This window comes from Bombina bombina, chromosome 4, assembly GCF_027579735.1.
Source record: "Bombina bombina isolate aBomBom1 chromosome 4, aBomBom1.pri, whole genome shotgun sequence".
Taxonomy (NCBI): Eukaryota; Metazoa; Chordata; class Amphibia; order Anura; family Bombinatoridae; genus Bombina; species Bombina bombina.
In genome coordinates, this window is record NC_069502.1 from 618,439,901 (window position 1) to 618,466,428 (window position 26,528).

The 26,528-nt window shown below is 36.9% G+C and overlaps 1 protein-coding gene across 1 annotated transcript in view; it reads right to left on the reverse strand.

The window, feature by feature from the left end:
• UST (uronyl 2-sulfotransferase) overlaps positions 1 to 26,528 on the reverse strand; it is a 735,125-nt gene that overhangs the window by 129,403 nt on the left and 579,194 nt on the right. The window contains exon 5 of the mRNA XM_053710638.1: positions 1,060 to 1,213. Within this exon, the coding sequence (XP_053566613.1) occupies positions 1,060 to 1,213 (154 nt within the window). The remainder of the gene's footprint in view (positions 1 to 1,059; positions 1,214 to 26,528) is intronic.

The following is a 26,528-nucleotide window of genomic DNA, read 5'->3' on the forward strand; positions in this document are numbered from 1 at the left end:
ATCAATTGCAATACTGGATCAACAAGAAATTGAAGATCCCAATCTCCCTCAATTCCACAGATATCTTGTTTCTAAACTGGGATGCCCAATATAAACACTGTGACATAGAACTGACCATGACTATCCTACTTGCACGAAAGTGTATCCTAAATCATTGGACCAAGAGGACAAGACCTACTATAGCTTACTTTCGTAACATCCTGAAAACTCACTTATTTATAGAACAGGTAGACACCAGGGTAGATGTCGGTAATAGGCTTAACTTGTTTTTAAGGAAATGGCGCAGACTGATTTTGACTTTTGAACTCCAAATTCAAAGACAGATTTTACTACCATTTCAGCACTCTGAGATATTCTTGGAGAACTCCTTGAGGGGCGAGTGGGCACACATACTTTATCCAAGGAACTCCTAAAGACTACAGAAGGAGAGGGAGATGGGAGAGACAATTATAACCCTTCCTTTCCCCTCCTTTCCCTCTCTTTTTTTTTTTTTTCTCCCCCTCTTCACGCTGCTCACTAAGTGACATCTTAAAAAGCTAGCTCATGAGGTCCTATAAGTTTGGGATTACAGGGTGTGGGAGGGAGTTTTGACAGTTTGGGTAAAAGTTGGGGGGAGCAGAGGGGTGGGAGTGGGGAGTATTATAAAATATAAAATCTGTGAGAGGTAAACACATTTGGGATAAGTTCATGACACAAATATGTTACAAACATCGGAACTAAGGTTATGTTGCAAGATTAATATATGACAATGTGCTCAACTGTGTTGGTGCTTGATTCTGATGTTCCTTTGCTATCTGCTGTAACTATGAGTTTTTTTTCATGTGTGATACTCTCAATAAAAAGAATAAAAAAAAAAAAAAAGTCTTTGTTCACATTCATGACTGCCTGTTAATGATGCTAGTTACTGTGTTCCTTCGCTTGTTACATGCACTGTGTTCTCACACAGTAACTATTTTTATGGTGGACCCATCCAAATAATGCTATTTCCAAACAGCAGAATCAATATTTTGTCCAGTAGGATTTAACCTGCTAAGCAGAATAAGGATAAAATGCACTTACCAGGTATCTTTCCTCTTCTTTCATGCCGGGAGTACGGATCATGTGATTCTGTTCCCCTCTCCAGTCACCAAATCTTCGGAAAAAGTAATTGGAAAGAAATCGGTTGACTGGATCTCTAATTATATTGATGTATACTGGTTGCTCTGCTCCGAACCTGATAAAACAAAGCTAATGTTTTTAATATATTTATTGGATACATGTATTTTTGGACAAAAATAATAGGGCTTGCCAGCATTTACAATTATTTGTGGCAAAACATACACTATATGCATAAATGAAAAACTTGGAAACAAAAGTGCTTAATAGCTGCACCTATAGGATGATACCAGCTATGGATCCAGCCAATGTGAGACCCTTTTTGTATTTCACAGAGGATAACTCTCTTGTAGTACATCAGTCTGATCCCATCTAGAAAGATGACCCATTCTGAAATACCAGGCAGCTTTCTATAAATTAAGGATTTCTACTATATATATATATATATATATATATATATATATATATATATATATATATATATATATTGACTATATGGATCTCATCAGGATTATGCAGATATATCTCTTTGGGGTCCATTTCTGGTAGCCCCCATAGAGGATGATTAGATGGATGATACAGGAACAAGCATGGCTTGTTAATAGCCCGGCAGATGCTTGTTTAAGTAGCAAAAGGTTATTTAGAATACACACAAAGCTTGGTGGGAAATTACTATTATGGAAGAGTTGTTTGTACTTTTATAACATAAGCCAACACATTATATGTAATATATGAATCTGTCTCGTTTCTCTGTATTAATGCTTGGCTAATGGTTCCCATGGTAAACAATAATCACTTCTGAAATTTCCACTGGCAAGTTATATAAACAAATTGGGGAATATGTATCAAGCCGTCAACCGCAAATATTACAGCGTAATTGTTGTGAGATTGATCCGACCAAGTTATCAAAGCCTACAGACCGCCAAAAGTTGAAATTTGTGACGTAACATACGATCCACCGGTCTCAATCCGATGCAGATCAATGCTTACTTCATTATACATGTTCCGAATACACATTCGGCTCTATCTGACACTTTTTGCCAGTTATCAAATTTCTAACAGGTACGCTCGCGGCTATTCTGGCCCAGCATACCTGGTTTTCAATCCGCCACCCTGGAGGCCGTGAATGCCATAGAAATCAATGGGAGTCTGAAAGCAGCGAAAGCTTATGTTCGATGCTGCCAGATATCCTATTGATTTATATGGTTGAAAACAAGTAACGTTTACACCTAACACCCTAACATAAGCCCTGAGTCTAAACACCACTAATCTGCCACCCCCGACATCGCCGCCACCTACATAATGTTATTAACCCCTATTCCGCCGTTCCCCGACATCGCCGCAACCTAAATAAAGTTATTAACCTCTATCCTGCCACTCCCGGACCCCGCCTCCACTAAATAAACGTATTAACCCCTAAACCTCTGGCCTCCCACATCACTACCACTAACTAAACCTATTAACCCCTAAACCGCCAGCGCCCCACATCGCCATAAACTAAATTAAGCTATTAACCCCTAAACCTAACAACCCGCTAACTTTAAATTAAAATTAAAAAAATTAAAACATCCCTATCTTAAAATAAATTTAAACTTACCTGTAGAATTAAAATAAACTATATTAAATTATTAATTAAGCTACCCTAACTATTATACTACAATTAAATTAAACAACCAATTAAATTAACTAAATTACATATTAAAAAACCCTATCCCTTCTCAAATTATTTAAATATACTATTTAACCTTATTAAAAATTACTAAATTACAAAAAAAATTAACGCTAACTTACAAAAAATAAAAAGCACTAAATTACGAAAAAAACAACACATTATCAAAAATAAAAAAGAATTACACCTAATCTAATAGCCCTATCAAAATAAAAAAGCCCCCCTAAAATAAAAAAAACCCTAGCCTACAATAAACTACCAATAGCCCTTAAAAGGCCCCACCTAAACAACCCCCCCAAATAAAAAATCTAAAATAACCTAAGCTCCCCATTGCCCTGAAAAGAACATTTGTATGGGCATTGCCCTTAAAAGGGCATTTAGTTCTTTTACTGCCCAGACCCTAATCTAAAAATAAAACCCACCCAAAAAAACCTTAAATAAACCTAACACTAACCCCTGACGATCCACTTACAGTCCTTGAAGTCCCACTTGAACGATCTTCATCCTGGCGGAGAAATCCTCATCCAGGCAGCCTCTTCAATCTTCATCCAGGCGGCATCTTCTATCTTGATCCCGCTGGTGTGTGGAGTGGGTCCATCCTGAAGACATCCAGCGCAGAACATCCTTTTCATATGGTCGCCGCCGTACACTGGATCTTTAATGCAAGGTACGTGATTCAAGATGGTGTCACTTGCATTCCTATTGGATGAAAAATTTTAATCAGCCAATAGGAATTAGAGCTGCTTAAATCCTTTTGGCTGTTCAAATCTGCCAATAGGATTTAAGCAGCTCTCATTCTATTGGCTGATTCGAATCAGCCAATAGAATGAGAGCTGCTTAAATCCTATTGGCTGATTTCAAGACTTCTCGCCGCTTGGATGGGTACTTTTTCGCCGGGATGAAGATTGAAGAGGCCGCCTGGATGAAGACTTTTTGCCATCTAGATGAGGACTTCTCCGCCGGGATGAATATCGTTCAAGCGGGACTTCAAAAACTGTAATCGGATCGTCTTGGGATTAGTGTTAGATTTCTTTAAGGGCTTTTTGGGTGGGTTTTATTTTTAGATTAGGGTTTGGGCAGTAAAAAAGCTAAATGCCCTTTTGAGGGCAATGCCCATACAAATGCCCTTTTCAGGGCAATGGGTAGCTTAGGTTTTTTTGTCACAAAAAGAGCTGATATCTTTAGGGTAATGCCCTACAAAAGGCCCTTTTAAGGACCATTGGTAGATTATTCTAGATTAGGTTTTTTATTTTGGGGTGTTTTTTTTTTAATGGGTATTAGAATAGGATTTTTTTTTGTTATTTTTGATAATTTGTTTGTTATTTTGTGGAATTTGGCGGCGCTATACAAATAAATGATAATAATAATAATAATGTATTTTTTTAGGGGGTGTTTTTTTTAGCAAAAGAGCTGTTTAACTTAGGGCAATGCCCTACAAAAGGCCCTTTTAAGGGCCCTTGGTAGTTTGGGGTATGGGGGTTTGTATAATGTTTGCGGGTGTTTTATTTTTTTAGCAAAAGAGCTGTTTAACTTAGGGCAATGCCCTACAAAAGGCCCTTTTAAGGGCCCTTGGTAGTTTATTTTAGATTAGGCTTTTTATTTTATTTTGGGGTGTTTTTTTTTTAAAAGGGTATTAGAATAGGAATAATTTTATTTTTTTTGGATAATTTTGTTTTTTTTGGAATGGTAGGTTTTTTTTTATTTTTTTGTAATGGTAGGTTTTTTATTTTTTGCAATGGTAGGTTTTTTTATTTTTTGTAATGTTAGGTTTTAGTGTAAGGCAGGTTAGGTTTTATTTCACAGGTAAGTTTGTATTTATTTTAACTAGGTGGTTAGTAAAGAGTTAATATCTATTTACTAACTAGTCTACCTAGTTAAAATAAATACAAACTTACCTGTTAAATAAAAATAAAACCAAAGCTAGCCCCAATATAACTATTAGTTATATTGTAGCTAGCTTAGGTTTTATTTTACAGGTATTTATGTATTTAGTTTTAAATAGGTATTATTTAGTTAATAATTGTAACTAAGGGTAAGGGTGTTAGGGTTAGGTTTAGGGGTTAATAGTTTAATTTAGGTTGTTGCGATGTGGGGGCTGGCCGTTTAGGGGTTAATAGGTTTATTTAGTGGTAGTTATGTGGGAGGCCAGAGGTTTAGGGGTTAATAGCTTTATTTAGTTGCTGCAATGTTGGGGTGCGGCAGAATAGGGGTTAATAACTTTAGTATAGTGGCGGCAATATCGGGAGCGGCAGATTAGGGGTTAATACCTTTATTTAGGTGGCGGCGATATCGGGAGCGGCAGATTAGGGGTTAATAACTGTAGGCAAGGCGTCGGCGATGTCGGGGGCAGCAGATTAGTGGTGTTTAGACGTAGGGTTTATGTTAGGGTGTTAGGTTTAAACCATATTCTCTTTTTCCCATAGACATCAATGGGGCTGTGTTATGGAGCTTTTCATTCCACGATCGAAGGTGTTTTTTTCTGATCCGCTCTCCCCATTGATATCTATGGGCAAAGCTTGCACGAGCACGTCAAACACAGCACTTATTTTTGGTGAGGTATGGAGCTCAACGCAGCCATATCACCCGCACAAGCCTGTTTTTTTTAAAACTTGTAATGGCAGCGCTATAGGGGATTAAATAACACCACTTTTGTTGCGTTCGTTAATTTCCCTATAGCGCTCAAAACTTGTAATCTATCTGTTTGTGCATTAAACACAACACAAAATTATATTATTGTATTATTATGTATAAGATTTACATTAAAACGTGTAGTATCTACCAAAACATTTAATAAATATTTTCAAGCAATAATCTAACATAGTGAATTTAGTTATAAGATCTACTAAGGTACAATACTGTGTTACTATAATGCATCAGTTGGGTGGTGGAGTATCATAAAGATGGAACAACTTATCAAACAACACAACAGCTGCTAAAGGGTTGATAAAAAAGGAGACACTACCAGTTTTTCTATCCACATTACAACAGACCTGCACATCTGTAACAAGAGCAAGCTATGTGGGCTACAACTAGCCAGGTTAGGACCCCAGCCATTATAACACTGTTCACCAATGCCATATAGAAACGTCTTATAGCCCTGTATCCCTTATCATGGCCTAACAACCGCCTAAATAAATTCTATCTATGCATAGCCAAGCCACAAAACCTCTAGTAACTTTAACTATGTACAGCCCCCAAACTGCAATAAACCCTTATCTTGACCCCAGCTAACCTTATCCAGTCCCCTAAAATGTAAACCTTCTCCACACCACAATTCTTCAAAATAAAAAAAACATAATTTATTATTACCTGATAAATACCTTTCTTTCTTGGTGGTGAAAGTCCACAATTCCTTACTGTTGAGAATTCATCACCTGGCCACCAAGAGGAGGCAAAGACACCCTACACCAGATCATTAATATATTCCTACTACTTCCTTGAACTTCACAGTATTACATATAGCAATTAGCCAAGAATAGGAGGAAGAAGAAAGAAGGATAGTAGGGTAAAGAGGCGCACACTAGAACTGACACCAACTAGGAAAAATATGGGTGGGTTCATGAACTCACACCACCAAGAAAGAAAGGAATTTTTTCAGGTAAGAATATTCTTTCTTTAAGTGGTGAGAATGCATAAGTCCTTACAGCTTGGGAACTATTAGCCAAGCTGTGGAGTCCACAAGAAAAAATGGGTAGGACAAAAAGAAAAGGAAATGCAGGCATCTATTTACCAGGGACCACAACCTGAAGGACCTCCCTCCCAAAAGCTGCTTCAGCTGAGGTAAACACATCAAAATTATCAAATTTAGTGAAAGATGCCCAAATTGCAACCTTGCAAATTTGTTCTACTGAAGCTTCATTCTTAAAAGCCCAAGAAGTAGAAATAGAATGAGTTGTAATTCTTAAAGGCAGTGATAGTCCTGCCTCCAAGTAAGCCCTGTGAAACAAACTTTTTAACCATAAAGCTTAAGCCTTTTGACCCTTACGCTTACCTGAAAATAAAACAAACAAGCTTCTGGACTGACAGATGTCCTTAGAAGCCTGGAAATAGAATTTTTAATGCACATCCAGATTATGTAATAATCTTTCATTTTGATGATTTTGGATTAGGACATAAGAAGGATACCACAATTTCTCTGAAGAAACTACCTTGGGATGAAAACTGGACAAGGCTTCTAAAACTGCTTTGTACTGATGAAAAGCAAATACGGTGGATTAAATGAGAGAGCTGGCAAATCAGATACTCTCCTAGCTGAGCAAATAGGTAAGAAAAACAAAACCTTCCAAGATAACAACTGAATATTCAAATTTCCCCACACTTTGTTGTATATTTATCATAGTGCTAGCGGACATAAAACGATGTAGGGTATCATGTCTGCTGCACATTAATAAATGCTGACAGCATACGCTGTCAGCATTTATCATTGCACCAGAAGTTCTTGTGAATTGCTGGTGCAATGCCGCCCCCTGCAGATTTGCGGCCTTATTCGATCAGGTCGATTTCTGTCCGCGGCCTCAGAGCAGGCGGATAAGTTATGGAGCATTGCATTGTGGTAAATTGCTCTAGTAACAGTCTTACGAACCTGAACCAAGATCTCAATTACAGAATCAGAAAAACCTCTTTTAGAAAGAACTAAGCATTCAATCTCCAAGCAGTCAAACTGAGAGACTGAAGAGTTTGATAAAACTTGAAACAGTAGATCATGATGTTGTGGTAGATGCTAGTCTATGAATTCCGCCTGAGGATCTCTCAACCTTGACCCATATCTGGAAAGCTTGTAGTTCAGACGGGGCGTAATTAGATTTATCTCTGAAAGACCCCAGCATGCACCAACTGGTCATAAATCTTCTGATTGAGGGACCATTCCCATGAATGTAAAGTCAGAAAACTTAGATAATCCACTTCCAAGTTGTTGACCCAGGAATGTGAATTGCTGAGATGTAGCACTGATGAACTTCTGCCCAACTCAGTATACAAGACACCTCTTTCATCACCAGAGAGCTACAGGTACCACCCTGAGGATTTAAACAGGATACTGTCTTGATGTTCTCAGAATGAAAGTGAATGAAAGGAACTGATTTGAAAAGAGAGCAAGCCTGAAATGCTATGAAAATCACACAAAGCTCCAAAACATTTAATTGATAGCCTCGTCTCCTGAGACCTGAAAATCTGGTGTCCGTAGTAATTATTTTCGATGACGGACATAGCAAACCCATCCCTTGAGATACTGGAATGGGGGATATCTACCAAGACAGAGACTGTCTGACTGATTGGTCTAAATGAATTAACAATTACATATTGGTGTGATCACCATTTTGCATAAATGTTTTGTAGAAGATCCATTTATATAACCCATCTGGGGGTGTTTTTGTAAAAATGTATAGCTTTGCTTAAAGGGACATAATACTCATATGCTAAATCACTTCAAACTGATGCAGTATAAGTGTAAAAAGCTGACAGGAAAATATCACCTGAGCATCTCTATGTAAAAAAGGAAGATATTTTACCTCACAATTTCCTCAGCTCAGCAGAGCAAGTTTTGTGTAAAAAGTTATACTCAGCTGCAGGTAAAAAAAAAAAAAAAAAATGAATAAATGAACAGCAGCCAATCAGCATCAGCAGTGCTGAGGTCATGAACTCTTTTGCTGTGATCTCATGAGATTTCACTTAACTCTCATGAGATTTCATTGTAAACTTCCTCAAACTGAATAGGGAAATAATATGAGTGTGCACGAATGCTCGCACCTTTCGCTGTCCTCGGACAGACATACTGATTTGCTGCTTAGAAGTCCTTTACAATGGGATGTGGCTACTGAGGAACTTTCGAGGTAAAATATCTTTCTTTTTTACATAGAGATGGTCAGGTGATATTTTCTAGTCAGCTTTTTACAGCTATGCTGCATCACTTTCAAGTGTTTCAACATTTGGGTATTAGGGCCCTTTAATTTTAAATAACATTGTGCTGATATTCAGACTTTTAACCAAGCCCCAAAGTGTAAAATGTATATTGATGTATTCAGACTTCCGATTGATTCTTTTTGTATAATCGGTCTTTTCATATCCAGGAGAGGGGGGCTCTGCTCTCAGCCTCTTTCAGTGGGGGTCCCAGCCTAACCCATCAACAGTGCTAAACTGGTAGTTCTAAGTAAGTTTTATACTGGATCTTTAGATCAGTATCTGTGCATATTCTTCTTTATAGTAGTAGTATTACATGCAGTTATATAAAAATTGGTGTATACTGTTCCTTTAACATGTGTAACGCAATATGGCATTACATCTGCTGCAGAACTGTCAGCAGTCTCCTGATAAATTATTAAACATACACTAAGGTATCGCTGTAATGATAACGGATCTATAAAACAGAAAACAACAGAGGGGCGCCTCATGTGTAGTATTATCTCGGTGATGACAGAGATATAATTGAATAGCCAAATTGGTACTCACATATTCCACAAGCACACTTATGTGCTGGTAGGGACAGGCTGTAGATTTGTATAGGTGTGACAGCTCACCCTTTCTGAGATATTTCCAATACAGTGATGCTGCAGCAAGTGAAAAAGCAAACAAAAAGCACTATATGTGCAGACCATTAAAAGTAAAACATAGGTGTGTACTTAGTAGCAGAAGATGGGTACTTACATACTCCCATAGCACACCAATGTGCTAGTAGATGCAGGCTGCAGATTCAGACAGGTGTGGCAGCTCACCCAAACAGATAATCCTTCAAGTATTGATGACATGAGAAGAGATGCAGGTTTAGAGCTTTCCAGTGGCTGTGTCCTTCTCAGTACAAATGAGCAGGTGGTAGGAAATGAATTCCACTCCAAAGATAGAAGTTAAAAAATATTTATTAAAAACAAGTAAAAAATTAAAACAACACCAAGGTTGTTACATAGAGTGGATTATAGGGTCACCCAGTTGGCCCCAATAATTGCAACGCGTTTCTCGGTTTACAAACTGTTTCATCAGGCAACAGTTTGTAAACCGAGAAACGCGTTGCAATTATTGGGGCCAACTGTGTGACCCTATAATCCAGTCTATGTAACAACCTTGGTGTTGTTTTAATTTTTTACTTGTTTTTAATAAATATTTTTTAACTTCTATCTTTGGAGTGGAATTCATTTCCTACCACCTGCTCATTTGTACTGAGAAGGACACAGCCACTGGAAAGCTCTAAACCTGCATCTCTTCTCATTTCATCAATACTTGAAGGATTATCTGTTTGGGTGAGCTGCCACACCTGTCTGAATCTGCAGCCTGCATCTACTAGCACATTGGTGTGCTATGGGAGTATGTGAGTACCCATCTTCTGCTACTAAGTACACACCTATGTTTTACTTTTAATGGTCTGCACATATAGTGCTTTTTGTTTGCTTTTTCACTTGCTGCAGCATCACTGTATTGGAAATATCTCAGAAAGGGTGAGCTGTCACACCTATACAAATCTACAGCCTGTCCCTACCAGCACATAAGTGTGCTTGTGGAATATGTGAGTACCGATTTGGCTATTCAATTATATCTCTGTCATCACCAAGATAATACTACACATGAGGCGCCCCTCTGTTTTCTGTTTTATAGTTCTTCTCTGGATCATCTGGTGAAGAGGAGGCTGCCAAATACCAACTATCAGTTCATCATACAAAAAGACTTTCTTTCATGTAATTAGCAAGAGTCCATGAGCTAGTGACGTATGGGATATACATTCCTACCAGGAGGGGCAAAGTTTCCCAAACCTTAAAATGCCTATAAATACACCCCTCACCACACCCACAATTCAGTTTTACAAACTTTGCCTCCGATGGAGGTGGTGAAGTAAGTTTGTGCTAGATTCTACGTTGATATGCGCTCCGCAGCAAGTTGGAGCCCGGTTTTCCTCTCAGCGTGCAGTGAATGTCAGAGGGATGTGAGGAGAGTATTGCCTATTTGAATGCAGTGATCTCCTTCTACGGGGTCTATTTCATAGGTTCTCTGTTATCGGTCGTAGAGATTCATCTCTTACCTCCCTTTTCAGATCGACGATATACTCTTATATATACCATTACCTCTGCTGATTCTCGTTTCAGTACTGGTTTGGCTTTCTACAAACATGTAGATGAGTGTCCTGGGGTAAGTAAATCTTATTTTTTGTGACACTCTAAGCTATGGTTGGGCACTTTGTTTATAAAGTTCTAAATATATGTATTCAAACATTTATTTGCCTTGACTCAGAATGTTCAACTTTCCTTATTTTTCAGACAGTCAGTTTCATATTTGGGATAATGCATTTGAATTAATCATTTTTTCTTACCTTCAAAAATTTGACTCTTTTTTCCCTGTGGGCTGTTAGGCTCGCGGGGGCTGAAAATGCTTCATTTTATTGCGTCATTCTTGGCGCGGACTTTTTTGGCGCAAAAATTATTTTCCGTTTCCGGCGTCATACGTGTCGACGGAAGTTGCGTCATTTTTTGACGTTATTTTGCGCCAAAAATGTCGGCGTTCCGGATGTGGCGTCATTTTTGGCGCCAAAAGCATTTAGGCGCCAAATAATGTGGGCGTCTTATTTGGCGCTAAAAAAATAAGGGCGTCGCTTTTGTCTCCACATTATTTAAGTCTTATTTTTTCATTGCTTCTGGTTGCTAGAAGCTTGTTCTTTGACATTTTTTCCCATTACTGAAACTGTCATTTAAGGAATTTGATCAATTTTGCTTTATATGTTGTTTTTTCTCTTACATATTGCAAGATGTCTCACGTTGCATCTGAGTCAGAAGATACTACAGGAAAATCGCGGTCTAGTGCTGGAGCTACCAAGCTAAGTGTATCTGCTATAATTTTTGGTATCTGTTTCTCCAGCTGTTGTTTGTATTGCATGTCATGACAAACATATTAATGCAGATAAAATTTCCTTTAGTACTGTTACATTACCTGTTGCTGTTCCATCAACATCTAATTTTCAGAGTGTTCCTGATAAACATAAGAGATTTTTTTTTTTAAATCCATTAAGAAGGCTATGTCTGTTATTTCTCCTTCTAGTTTACATAAAAGTCTTTTAAAACTTCTCTTTTTTCAGATGAATTTTTAAATGAACATCATCATTCTGATACTGATAATGGTTCTTCTGGTTCAGAGGTTTCTGTCTCAGAGGTTGATGCTGATAAATCTTTGTATTTGTTCAAGATGGAATTTATTCGTTCTTTATTTAAAGAAGTATTAATTGCATTAGAAATAGAGGATTCTGGTCCTCTTGATACTAAATCTAAACTTTTAAAAAAGGTTTTTAAATCTCCTGTAGTTATTCCAGAAGTGTTTAGTCTCCCTGATGCTATTTCTGAAGTAATTTCCAGGGAATGGAATAATTTGGGTAATTCTTTTACTCCTTCTAAACGTTTAAGCAATTATATCCTGTGCCATCTGACAGATTAGAGTTTTTTGGGACAAAATCCCTAAGGTTATGGGGTTGTCTCTACTCCTGCTATATGTGCTACTATTCCTACGGCAGATAGTACTTAATTTAAGGATCCTTTAGATAGGAAAATTGAATCCTTTCTAAGAAAAGCTTACTTATGTTCAGGTAATCTTATTAGACCTGCTATATTTTTAGCGGATGTTGCTGCAGCTTCAACTTTTTGGTTAGAAGCTTTAGCGCAACAAGTAACAGATCATAATTTTATAGCATTATTATTATTATTCTATAACATGCTAATAATTTTATTGGTGATACCATCTTTTGATATCATTAGAGTTGATGTCAGGTATATGTCTCTAGCTATTTTAGCTAGAAAAGCTTTATGGATTAAACTTGGAATGCTGATATGTCTTCTAAGTCAACTTTGCTTTCCCTTTCTTTCCAGGGTAATAAATTATTATCTCAACTGTTTCTGGAAGGAAGGGAACTTTTTTACCAAAGGATAAAAAATCTAAGGTAAATTTAGGTCTAATAATCATTTTCGTTCCTTTCCTCACAATAAGGAACAAAAGCCTGATCCTTCATCCTCAGGAGCGGTATCAGTTTGGAAACTATTTCCAGTTTGGAATATATCCAAGCCTTATAGAAAACCTATAGCCAGCTCCTAAGTACCCATGAAGGTGCGGACTTTATTCCAGCTCAGCTGGTATGGGGCAGATTACGTTTTCTTCAAAGAAATTTGGATCAATTCCGTTCTCAATTTCTGGTTTCAGAACATTGTTTCAGAAAGGTACAGAATTGGCTTCAGTTAAGGCCTCCTGCTAAGAGATTTTTTTTTTTCTTTCCCGTGTCCCAGTTAACACAGCAAAGGCTCAGCATTTCTGAAATGTGTTTCAGATCTAGAGTTGGCTGGAGTAATTATGCCAGTTCCAGTTCTGGAACAGGGGCTGGGGTTTTATTTTATCTCTTCATTGTACCAAAGAAGGTCAATTCCTTCAGACCAGTTCCGGATCTATCAATATTGAATCGTTATGTAAGGATACCAACATTCAAGATGGTTACTGTAGGACTATCCTGCCTTTTGTTTAGCAAGGGCATTATATGTCTACAATAGATTTACAGGATGTGTATCTGCATATTCCGATTCATCCAGATCACTTTTAGTGTCTGAGATTCTCTTTTTAGACAAGCATTACCAGTTTTGTGGCTCTACCGTTTGGCCTAGCCTCAGTTCCAAGAATTTTTTTTCAAAGGTTCTCGGTGCCCTTCTTTCTGTAATCAGAGAACAGGGTTTTGGTATTTCCTTATTGGACGATATCTGGGTACTTGCTCAGTCTTCTCATTTTCGAAGAATCTCATACGAATCGACTTGTGTTGTTTCTTCAAGTTCATGGTTGGAGGATCAATTTACTAATCAGTTAATTGATTCCTCAGACAAGGGTAACCTTTTTAGGTTTCTAGATAGATTCAGTGTCTATGACTCTGTCCTTGTCAGACAAGAGAAGTTTAACATTGATATCAGCTTGTCAAAACCTTCAGTCACAATCATTCCCTTTGGTAGCCTTATGCATGGAAATTTTAGGTCTTAGGACTGCCGCATCAGATGCGATCTCCTTTGCTCGTTTTCACATGCGACCTCTTCAGCTCTGTATGCTGAACCAATGGTGCAGAGATTACTCAAAGATATCTCAATTAATATATTTAAACCGATTATACGACACTCTCTGACATGGTGGACAGATCACCATCGTTTAGTTCAGGGGGCTTCTTTGTTCTTCCGACCTGGACTATAATCTCAACAGATGCAAGTCTTACAGGTTGGGGAGCTGTGTGGGGGTATCTGACGGCACAAGGGGTTTGGGAATCTCAGGAGGTGAGATTTCCGATCAATATTTTGGAACTCCGTGCAATTTTCAGAGCTCTTCAGTCTTGGCCTCTTCTGAAGAGAGAGTTGTTCATTTGTTTTCAGATAGACAATGTCACAACTGTGGCATACATCAATCATCAAGGAGGGACTCACAGTCCTCTGGCTATGAAAGAAGTATCTCGAATTTTGGTTTGGGCGGAATCCAGCTCCTGTCTAATCTCTGCGGTTCATATCCCAGGTATGGACAATTGGAAAGCGGATTATCTCAGTCGCCAAACGTTGCACCTGGGCGAATGGTCTTCACCCAGAGGTATTTCCTCAGATTGTTCAAATGTGGGAACTCCCAGAAATAGATCTGATGGCTTCTCATCTAAACAAGAAACTTCCCTGGTATCTGTCCGGATCCCGGGATCCTTGGGCGGAGGCAGTGGATGCATTATCTCTTCCTTACAAGTGTCATCCTGCCTATATCTTTCCGCCTCTAGTTCTTCTTCCAAGGGTATTCTCCAATATTCTAAAGGAATGCTCGTTTGTCCTGCTGGTAGCTCCAGCATGGCCTCACAGGTTTTGGTATGCGGATCTTGTCCGGATGGCCTCTTGCCAGCTGTGGACTCTTCCGTTAAGACCAGTCTTTCTGTCTCAAGGTTCTTTTTTCCATCAGGATCTCAAAACCTTAATTTTAAGGTGTGGAGTTTGAACGCTTGATTCTTGGTCAAAGAGGTTTCTCTGACTCTGTGATTGATACTATGTGACAGGCTCGTAAATCTGTATCTAGAGAGATATATTATAGAGTCTGGAAGACTTATATTTCTTCAGGATGGTTTAGATAAAGGTTTGTCCGCAAGTTTCTTGAAAGACAAATCTCTGCTCTTTCTGTTCTTTTTCACAGTAGGATTGCTAATCTTCCTGATATTCATTGTTTTGTACAACCTTTGGTTCGTATAAAACTTGTCATTGAGTCAATTTCTCCTCCTTGGAGTTTGAATTTGGTTCTGGGGGCTCTTCAAGCTCCTCCTTTTGAACCCATGCATTCTTTGGTCGTTATATTACTTTCTTGGAAAGTTTTGTTTCTTTTGGCCATCTCTTCTGCCAGAAGAGTCTCTGAATTATCTACTCTTTTTTTGTGAGTCTCCTTTTCTGATTTTGCATCAGGATAAGGCGGTGCTGCGAACTTCTTTTGAATTTTTTACCTAAGGTTGTGAATTCTAACAACATTAGTAGAGAAATTGTGGTTCCTTCATAATGTCCTAATCCTATGAATTCTAAGGAGAAATCATTGCATTCTTTGGATGCTGTTAGAGCTTTGTAATATTATGTTGAAGCTACTAAGTCTTTCCGAAAGACTTCTAGTCTATTTGTCATCTTTTCCGGTTCTAGAAAAGACCAGAAAGCTTCTGCCATTTCTTTGGCAGTGGTTTCAGTTTGAATCTTCTGCTTATGTTTTTTCATTAAAATTTTATTCTGGGTGTGGATTATTTTCAGCAGGAATTGGCTGTCTTTATTTTATCCCTCCCTCTCTAGTGACTCTTGTGTGGAAAGATCCACATCTTGGGTAATCATTATCCCATACGTCACTAGCTCATGGACTCTTGCTAATTACATGAAAGAAAACATAATTTATGTAAGAACTTACCTGATAAATTCATTTCTTTCATATTAGCAAGAGTCCATGAGGCCCGCCCTTTTTTGTGGTGGTTTTGATTTTTTTGTATAAAGCACAATTATTCCAATTCCTTATTTTATATGCTTTCGCACTTTTTTCTTATCACCCCACTTCTTGGCTATTCGTTAAACTGAATTGTGGGTGTGGTGAGGGGTGTATTTATAGGCATTTTAAGGTTTGGGAAACTTTGCCCCTCCTGGTAGGAATGTATATCCCATACGTCACTAGCTCATGGACTCTTGCTAATATGAAAGAAATGAATTTATCAGATAAGTTCTTACATAAATTATGTTTTTTCTTTTCTTTTCTCTATACTAAAGGAGATTTTACCATATTATATTTACAGGATTTTATTGGTCTGTATTAAGATCTGTTTGCATTATTTGTCGTAGTTACAAATTGCCTCTAGGGGCCAGTATTGATCACTTATACTTTTTTTATATATAACTTTGTGCGCCCCCTCCACAGTGATTGTATCACATATTAGAATGATAGCGGATCTACTGCTTGAAAAGGATACCAAAAAATTTTCTTGACATATTGAACCTAATGGCAGGGATAATCTGCTACAAATTCCCCCTCGCTCCAGTAATCAATGCTTCATAGACAAGTGTGCATAGCAAAAATGTAAGATTATGCTATTTCCCCATTAGGGGTACATACCTACACATCTAAGGAACCTACTCCTCTCTACTTTTCTTTGTACCTAGAAGATTAATTGTAGCACATGATAATTAGAAATTGAACTTTAAGTTAAAGAGAACAGGGTATTTATATCCTCTATCAGGGGGGATAGCATACTACAGTATGTCTGTGGACTTTAAAGTGGCCAGGAACTGTTTCAACCAAGCCCTGTGCAGTCTTCCTGTTCACTCCCACTTCACAGGCACCGTGTGTATTGCTAAAGGGACAGCACACCACATATATGAGAAAGAGCAGCGAGATGGCTGATGGGATATTGAGCAGTGGGTCTGACAGAGGAACTGCATGACCAGGTGTTGACATTCTTTTATTTATTTATCTATTATTGTTATTATTTTAATCCATAGTAGTAGTAGCAGCAGATATAAAAATTCAGCAGGTATGAATTATGAGGCTGGGAAACTGGGTCATTGTATAGTTTTTCAGCATAACAATCACTAATGGTTGCCAGCCATTTACCTAAATTTAGGTTCAGACTCTAAAAATATGCACAAACCAGAGTGCATGTGTATCCCTTTACCCTCCGCTTAACCTCTGGGTGCCCATGTTGCTTTAAGGGACAATAAAGGCAAAATCAAACTTAAATGGATTGAATAGACTATGGCATTTTAAACAACTTTTCAATTTACCTCTATTATCAATTTTGCTTAGTTCTCTTCATATCCTTTGCTAAACAGCAATTCTAGGTGAGTTTATGAGAGTGCACGTATCTAAAGCTATTTGACAGCAGTTTTTGCAACGTTGTGTATTGCAGTGTTATACAATATTGCACACTCCTAAACACCTATCACCCTACCAAGATTTATGCTATAACAAAACATATCAATAAAACAGTCAATTTGATAATAAAAGTAAATTGGAAAGTCGTTTAAAATTGCACATTCTGTCTGAATCATGAATATTTAATTTTGACTTTGCTGTCCATTTAATACTTTGATGTTGTCAACTATTATTTTTATTAGCAGTCACAACAGACCCCTCACATTCATCAGATAGGACTGCGTGCTTTAAAATAGTCAGAAATAATAAATGAATCAGTAGATTAACTAAAAGGCCCTTCACATTGAGGTCAAACATGATGAGGTGTTGGATTACTACATATATTATCTGTGGTAATATAATGTTCTGTGATTTCCTCCTTTACTAATAAGTAAGTATCATTTCATGATAAATGTTAGGCTACAGGCAACATTAACTTTTGCTGTGACCTTCGTTCTGATATTATGAATGGCTATTACCTATAACAGTGGCAGGCTCAGCATATTCCACTTAATGGTTATTATGAGAAAAGATATGTGTCGTTTGTGATCTGCTCCAAGTATTTGCCTCATTTTTCATTAATCTCCCAGTTTGCCAATAAAGAGCTCAGTTCCTATGCTAAATGAGCTCTCTTTTTATCTTCCTTACCAGCTTCCTGTTTTCCTATTAAAAAAAATTAACAAATCTGAATTTTAATTACAAGTCTTAGTTGTTTATTTAATGTTATTGCTTTTAATATTTTTTTTCTAAAATATTGACCTCATATATTATCTACAAGAAGAAGAGCTTCAGAAAGATGCAGAATAAGAATGCATTTTAATGTCCTAACAATACAGCATTTTTTTTGTAATTTGGAACCAAATTTTGATATAGTGTAAAGTCCTTGCACTAGCCTTGAAGGGATCTGAAACCAATTTTTTTTTAATTTCACGATTCAGATAGAGCATTCAATTTTAAGCAACTTTCCAATTTACTCATATTATCAATTTTTCTTCGTTCTCTTTTTATCTTTAGTCAAAAAAGCAGGAATGTAAGCGCAAGAGCCGTCAATTAGAACGTTGATTACAATGCCATCAATCTTGCCAAAGCATTGCTAATTTGAAATGTGTATAGATTTTTATTCAATAAAAAGAATAGTTAGGATTTCCTCACCTCCGTACAGGTAAAAATAATAACAATATTGGTACTCAGGTGAAATTGTTGGACAGCCCTGCTCTAAGCGTATGAGTGGCTCATCTACATAAGACATTAGTGACGTCACCAGAGGGGGCACTAGGCTCTCCAGCATAATGGATGCCCCCATATGCCCCCCCCCAATGGTGACTTCCCACCACCTCTCTACCAAGGTACTGCGGCAGCTCCAGTTGGCCCCAACCACAACATACCCAGCCGCACCCATGACACGCCCCTTTCAGCCCCCCAGAAATACATTTCTGGGAGTGCCACTGTGACACATGCTGTTTCACTCTTTTCATATGCTTGTGAACTACCTACATTTGACAACCAAATGTATATATTTTTTATATCATTATTTTTAATCATTAAAGGGATATGAAAACCAGAAAATTTATGTTGCGATTCAGACAGGGTATACAATTTTAAAAATAATTTTCAATTTACTTATTTTATCAAATTTGCTTCATTCCTATGGTATTCTTTGTTGAAGAGATACCTAGGTAGTTGTCTGGAGCACTACATGTAGTGCTGCTATTTAGTGATCTTGCAAATTGATAATATTCTTGCAAACCTGTTTCCATATAGTGCTCCAGGCATGTGTATGCTACTGAGCTTACATCCCTGCTTTTCAACAAAAGATAACAAAAGAATGAAAACACATTTTTATAAAAGAAGTCAATTAGAAAGTTGTATAAAATTGAATGCTCTATCTGATTCATGAAAGAACATTTTGGGGTTTCATATCCCTTTAGAGTGACATGAAACACTTTGATAGTGTAATATAAAAATTTTAATTATGCAAGATAAAAAAAATACTTTTTATTTTGGAATGTTCTAATTTTTGTTTTATAAAGACTGGAAGAAGAATTTGCAATATATTTTAATCATTTTTTGCTCCCCTTTGTTGTATTTATGGAACAACCATTTTTAAGACATATAAGTGCACAATGCAAGCTTCACAAGCCTAACCTTGCTACATATCTGCCTTACTTGGCCTAAACTGATTAGATAACATGCTACAAAAAAGATAGAAATTTTGCTAAACAATTATAGTGGCTAGCCTTGTCTACTCCATTAACATGTCCAGATCGGCTCCAAATATAGCAAATGTTGAGTTGAGTTTGGCTACTGAAAAATAAGTAAGAGAGTTTACTTGTACACAACTGGAAATGTTTACTTAAAAACCTATAATAGTGCTTGTGTTATATTTAGGAAGTACCTCTAAGTATGTGAAAACCCATGTATTGTCCTGCGTCATTCATAATCCACCAACTGCCCTGCTTCGTTATCGCTTTTTTTCCCCTAATTACGTTTTGTCCTGCAACCAATTAAATTGTTAGCCATACGGCTTGTTATATTTGATGTGTGTACCATTTGGACCCACTCATCCAATCAGATAGTGTCTCTATGTGTCTAACTGCAGACGTGTTCATGACTCTCTAGCACAGTACATGGCAAAAGGGAGCCCCAATGACACAAAGATAAACAGTGAATTGGAACTTATGTTCTGATTCACTGTTACCTGGATACTTGCCAGTTGCAAATTTTCTGGGGCTCAGCACATTTATTTGTTTAATAACAGTAAGTGTTATTTACATTTTGATGACGCATGTAAGGTATGCACATGCGCGGTTTCAGTTTCTCTCTGGAGCATGCAACAACTCTATAGCTTGGGTAGGACCACTCTATGAGGCCCATTTATCAAACTCCGTATGGAGTTTGTGGGCCCGTGTTTCTGGCGAATTTTCAGACTCGCCAGAAACAGCAGTTATGAAGCAGCGGTCTAAAGACCACTGCTCCATAACCCTGTCTGCCTGCTCTGGGCAGGCGGACAGGAATCGCCACAATTCAACCCGATCAAGTACGATCGGGTTGATTGACACCTCCCTGCTGGCGACTCATTGGCCGCAAGTCTGCAGGGAGCAGTGTTGCACCAGCAGCTCTTGTGAGCTGCTGGTGCAATGCTGAATACGGAGAGCGTATTGCTCTCCGCATTCAGCGAGGTCTTGCGGACCTGATCCGCACTGTCGGATCAGGTCCGCAAGACCTTTGATAAATAGGCCTCTATACGTCACAAAATGCTGGAGAAAAAATAGAAGTGGACGGAGGGAAAATTGTGAACGATTGTGTCGCAGAAGAATTATAAGATATTTTTTTATAAATTTTTAAGTAATTTAAAATATATATACAGGTGGGCCTCGTTTTACAACGGTTCAATTTACACCGTTTCAGAATAACAACCTTTTTTTCCAGTCATGTGACTGCTATTGAAAAGCATTGAGAAGCAGTGCATTTATTAAAATAGCCAGTAGATGGAGCTGTCTGCTTGTGTTGCAGCAATTAAAAGCAAGCTGAAATTAATCAGTTTAACCAGACCTGAGCCATCGAGCAGATTTCAAAGGAACAAGATCTTTCTCTCTATAAATCAGTCCAGATTGGAATGCATAGAAAGAACTTTTTGCAGAAAAATGCAAGTGAAGTCTGTGTTGTGTGATTATTTTATTAGGTTTATAATGCTGTTTAGCAAATGTTTTTGTTCATTTAACTTAGTTTAATTATATATTCTGTGTTGTGTGATTATTTTATTAGGTTTATAATGCTGTTTAGCATTTAAAGTCTTCATTTCAAAGCTTTAAAAATAATGTATTAGGTGTTACTTATGACAATTTTGAGAGGGTCCTGGAACCTATCTCCCTCACTTCCCATTGACTTACATTATAAACTGGGTTTCAATTTACAACGGTTTCGATTTACAACCATTCCTTCTGGAACCTAACCCCGGCGTAAACTGAGGGCTACCTGTATATATTGGTTTAGATTGGGATATCCTATTAAAATCAAAATCATTTTTCACTATACCTATTGTTTGCCATCACTTTAATGTACTCAGACGGTTTTTGCTGGAATTTTATTGTAAAACTACAAAAACATATTTTAATTGCGTGTCATTTGAAGTCAATTTAATGATAACAACAATAAATAATCACATTATATTGATACATTTTATCACATCATGCAATTATATTTGCTGTCATTGAAAGTGTTAACAAATGCAAGTGAGATTACTGGCACAAAAAAATGCCACCCAGCTTTTCACACATAATTAAGAAAATGACTTCTAAATATGCTGATCTAAAAAAATGTGTCAATAACAGAATGTAATAAAAAAAATACTGAGACCTCTTAATCAGTTTATATGCTTGTTTTACAAGTGCATGGGAAAATAGCTATCACACGCAAAGACCTAATGAAGGGAGTTAATAACTGATTTAGTCATGGCTGCATCTGTTAAAATGACACAATTATAGCAAATATATCTATACACAGCTGCTGAGAAAAAAATGGGGAAAAATATCTGGAAATATGATTTGGCCAGTGTGCTAATGGGTTCTGAGGGCTTCAACTAGTATTAATATTATTGCTAAGTCGGTACCTTTTGTGTATTTATCAAGCTCTGGCCCTATACAGGGAACACATATTAACACATAAATATACATGTATATAAGCATATACAAATATATTTCTGGGAACACACAGTCCCCATAAACCACAATGTAAAGGCACTTTTCAATGACTTTTTTTTCTAAAACCCCACACTTGTCAACATTTGTAAGTTGTTGTCATTTTGTATTAGCTCAGATACAGGACTATTAAAAAAATAAATACTGACCGAAGTGTACTTTGCACCTATACATTTTGAAATATAACTTATTAACTCCTGAACAGGACACTTGATAAATTCTTTCTAAAACCCCACACCTGTCAACTTCTTCAGATTCAAAAGCAAAAAAGGGACATGAAACCCAATTGTTTCTTTCACAATTCAGATAGATCATACAATTTTCAAGAACTTTCCAATTTGTGTCTATTTCAATATTTGCTCCCTTCTTCCTGATATCCTTTGTTGAAGGAGCAGCAACAGACGGGAACTAGCTGAACACATCAGGTGAGCCAATGTGAAGAGGTATTTAGTTGCAGCCATCAATTGCCAACTAGATCCCAGCAGTGCATTGCTGATCCTAAGCCTTCCTAGCTCTGCTTTTCAAAAAAGGATACCAATAGAATGAAGAAAATTAGACAATAGAAGTAAATTGAAAAGTTGTTTAAAAGACATGCTCTATCTAACTCATGAAAGTTCTATTTTGACTTTAGTGTCCTTTTAAGAATGCAATCGTCAGGACACTGGGGTCCCTTAGTCAGACGCAAACACGGTACCTATATTTACTTGCAAGGTAGGAACATCTGCAATGTTTTCTTCCTTGCTACAGGAGTGTACTCTTTTCTTAGGCTAAGTAAATATTAATAGAATAATATGACATGGTTGCAACTTTGTTATAGCTCCAAGTAACACTAAACATATGATTAAAGGGACAGTCTACTCCAGAATTGTTATTGTTTAAAAAGATAGATTATCCCTTTATTAACCATTCCCTAGTTTTCCATAACCTACACGGTTATATTAATATACTTTTTACCTCTGTGAATACCTTGTATCTAAGCCCCTGCAGACTGCCCCCTTATTTCAGTCTGTAGCTGGATAAATGTAACAATAAAGTGAGAGCTAGTTAGTGGCTAAAAGGACAATCTGCGATCAGGTAGATAAGCCTTTACCCCTTGGTAATTCGTTTGACAAAATTGACTCACCCAGAATACGAATCTATTTGCAGTTATGCTTCTCCGTGTACAGGTACAATTTGTAGTGGTATGGAACACGTTAGCCCCTTAGTGAACAACGGATTACCTCTCAGGTGAACAGTATCGCTCCTCCGTATACTGTGATTTGGTAGGTTGTGCAGCGTCTGCGGGGTCACGTGATGATTTGGACCAATAAGATGCACGGATTACCGGTTGGTCTGTGAATCAGCGTGTCAGCGGTGTCTGCAGATTCTGAGAGTCCCAATTAGCCAAGCTTAATATTAGAAAGTGAAGATCGATGTTACATTTCAAAACGGATTGTTTTCATGAAGTTCCAAATAAAACAACAGAGCGCTCTGTATGTCAATTCTTGACTTGGTAGTTAACAATCCCAGTGCTGAGGATCAACGCGTTTCAGCTAATGACGCTGCACAACCAACCAAATCACAGTATACGGAGGAGCGATACTGTTCACCTGAGAGGTAATCCATTGTTCACTAAGGGGCTAACGTGTTCCATACCACTACAAATTGTACCTGTACACGGAGAAGCATAACTGCAAATAGATTCGTATTCTGGGTGAGTCAATTTTGTCAAACGAATTACCAAGGGGTGAAGGCTTATCTACCTGATCACAGATTGTCCTTTTAGCCATTAACTAGCTCTCACTTTATTGTTACATTTATCCAGCTACAGACTGACTTTGCTGCTCCCCTTGTATTCCACTGAACTTTGCTGCTTTCCTTGTATTCCACTGAACCATTGTTTTTTCGTGCTCTTGGATATTTTTTTCATTTTCAAGCTCATAACGGACTTGTTGTTTTACTCCACAGTTAATTTCTATACCACCGGTGGTTTTTATATTAATTGGTTATACAGATATGTATTTTTTAGGTTTGATTTTTATGTATTAGTGTATAATAAATATATTTTTTATTGAATATAATTTTTTTTAGCATTATATTTTTTAGCAATATATTGCATTTACCGTTGTCATCCTTTCCTCTATTTTATTAGCAGCTTTCATTAGCGCTCCCTGTATCGTTGTTTTATCTTTCAACAAATAATACCAAGAGAACAAAGCAAATTTGATGATAAAAGTAAATTGGAAAGTTGCTTAAAATTGCATGCCCTATCTGAATCACAAAAGTTTAAGTTTTAACTAGATTGTCCCTTTATCAAGAATAATTATAATATTGCTTTCAGCAAAGCCCATTCTTGCATTTTAAAAAACAATATCTTCATGGTTAAAAATCCATACAACACTTTTCCTATTACAGCTAATCCATGCTTATCTGATGTTTACCTAAAAACTGTTTGGTGCTCAGCTCAAACTAAGCTAAGCTTTCAATAGTAAAGCAAAGGATTAGCATTTTAATACCAAAGGATACACTTATGTAGAGGATTTTGCAGATTGATTTTTGTTTTTGTATTCATCAAGAAACCAAATACACAGTGAGAGTGGTTTGAATGAATCCTGAATTTTATGCAAAGTTGTTTACAATAATAACATGGATCAATGATAAAAAGGTTTCCTGCAAATCTTAACCCTAGTTTATTCATATATTAAAATAAGAAAACAGCATCTCTAAAGCACAGTGATTGCACTGGTTGAAAAACAATAAAGCATTACAATTACAAGTAAGAAAATGTTAGTTCTCAGTGGATGATTAAACTAAGAGAATAAAGGCACATTTTTCTTAGGCAAACACAAACATTATTTCCCAATATGTACATGTTCCGCACTGTGTAAATTGTATATTATACCCTAGAAAATGGTTTTATTACAATAGCTGTTACCCAAAGGCTGTCTGTGTTTTCTTCTTTTTCATGTAAGGTTACAATACAGAAAGCACGAAAGGGAATGTTTTCATGTTGAACAGCGCTTTGTAGTTATGTAAATAAAATACAAGTTAACAGCGGTGAAAGAAAATAAATGTATTATTTATAAGGTGATTTGCAAGATACAATCAGTACTATATTTTGATGTAAAAAAACTGCTAGAAAAATGAGTTGTTTACCTATTACCATAACAAGCACAGGGAGGGCTTTAATTGGTCACCAAGGTAAAATATATCTTTTGCATTTAAAAAATAATGTGTTGATCTTTTTAGGCAATAATAAGTCTGGAACTTTTAATTATCAAGCCAAGACATTACTAGAAAACAGTGGAATTTTTCAAACACTCAGGGGAAAAAAAGAATTTAAAAAAAATATCAAAACTGCAGAAGTCCGTCTGTTAAAGGGACATGTATGTAATGTAATAACTGATGCATAGCTTCTATTCTAAAATTAAAAGTAGAGTTTATAATGGCTGCAATAAACATCACACAAGCTGTCTGATTTTCATTTTGTGCTTGCAGTGGAAGCAGAAGGTTACTTATATCACTCACTAAAGTCAATAGAAGCAAAAAACACCAAAAAACAATAATCTGCACAGAATTGACATGAATCCTAATAATGAATTTCAGCTTGCCGTATACGGTCATTGTTAGACTCAAACTTCCTCTACTAGGCGTAAAGGGTCACAATGCCCTTTATAATTAGTATTACCAAATGGGAAACAATTCTTAAAAGTTCATATGATTTTATTGAATATGTATTTATTTTACATGTTTTAAATTATGTTGACTATATATTTATATTTTATATACAGATATAAAAAGTACCTATAAATATGAATATAACAAATTCAAAATAACGAAATGCTATATATTAAAGTAATAAAGAAATCATACGTATATAAATAAGATATTGCTTAAAGGGACACTGAACCCAAATTTTGCCTTTTGTGATTTAGATAGAGCATGGAATTTTAAGCAACTTTCTAACTTACTCCTATTATCAAATTTTCTTCATTCTCTTGGTATCTTTATTCGAAATGCAAGAATGTAAGTTTAGATGCCGGCCCATTTTTGGTGAACAACCTGGGTTGTCCTTGCTGATTGGTGGATAAATTCATCCACCAATAAAATAGTGCTGTCCTGAGGTCTGAACCAAGAAAAAAGCTTAGATGCATTATTTTTCAAATAAAAATAGCAAGAGAACGAAGAAAAAATGATAATAGGAGTAAATTAGAAAGTTGCTTAAAAACATAATTTATGCTTACCTGATAAATTTATTTCTCTTGTAGTGTATCCAGTCCACGGATCATCCATTACTTATGGGATATTAACTCCTCCCCAACAGGAAGTGCAAAAGGATTCACCCAGCAGAGCTGCTATATAGCTCCTCCCCTAACTGCCATTACCAGTCATTCGACCGAAAACATGCAGAGAAAGGAAAACCATAGGGTACAGTGGTGACTGTAGTTTAATGGAAAAATTACCTGCCTTAAAGTGACAGGGCGGGCCGTGGACTGGATACACTACAAGAGAAATAAATTTATCAGGTAAGCATAAATTATGTTTTCTCTTGTTAAGTGTATCCAGTCCACGGATCATCCATTACTTATGGGATACCAATACCAAAGCTAAAGTACACGGATGACGGGAGGGACAGGCATGCTCTTTATACGGAAGGAACCACTGCCTGAAGAACCTTTCTCCCAAAAACAGCCTCCGAAGAAGCAAAAGTGTCA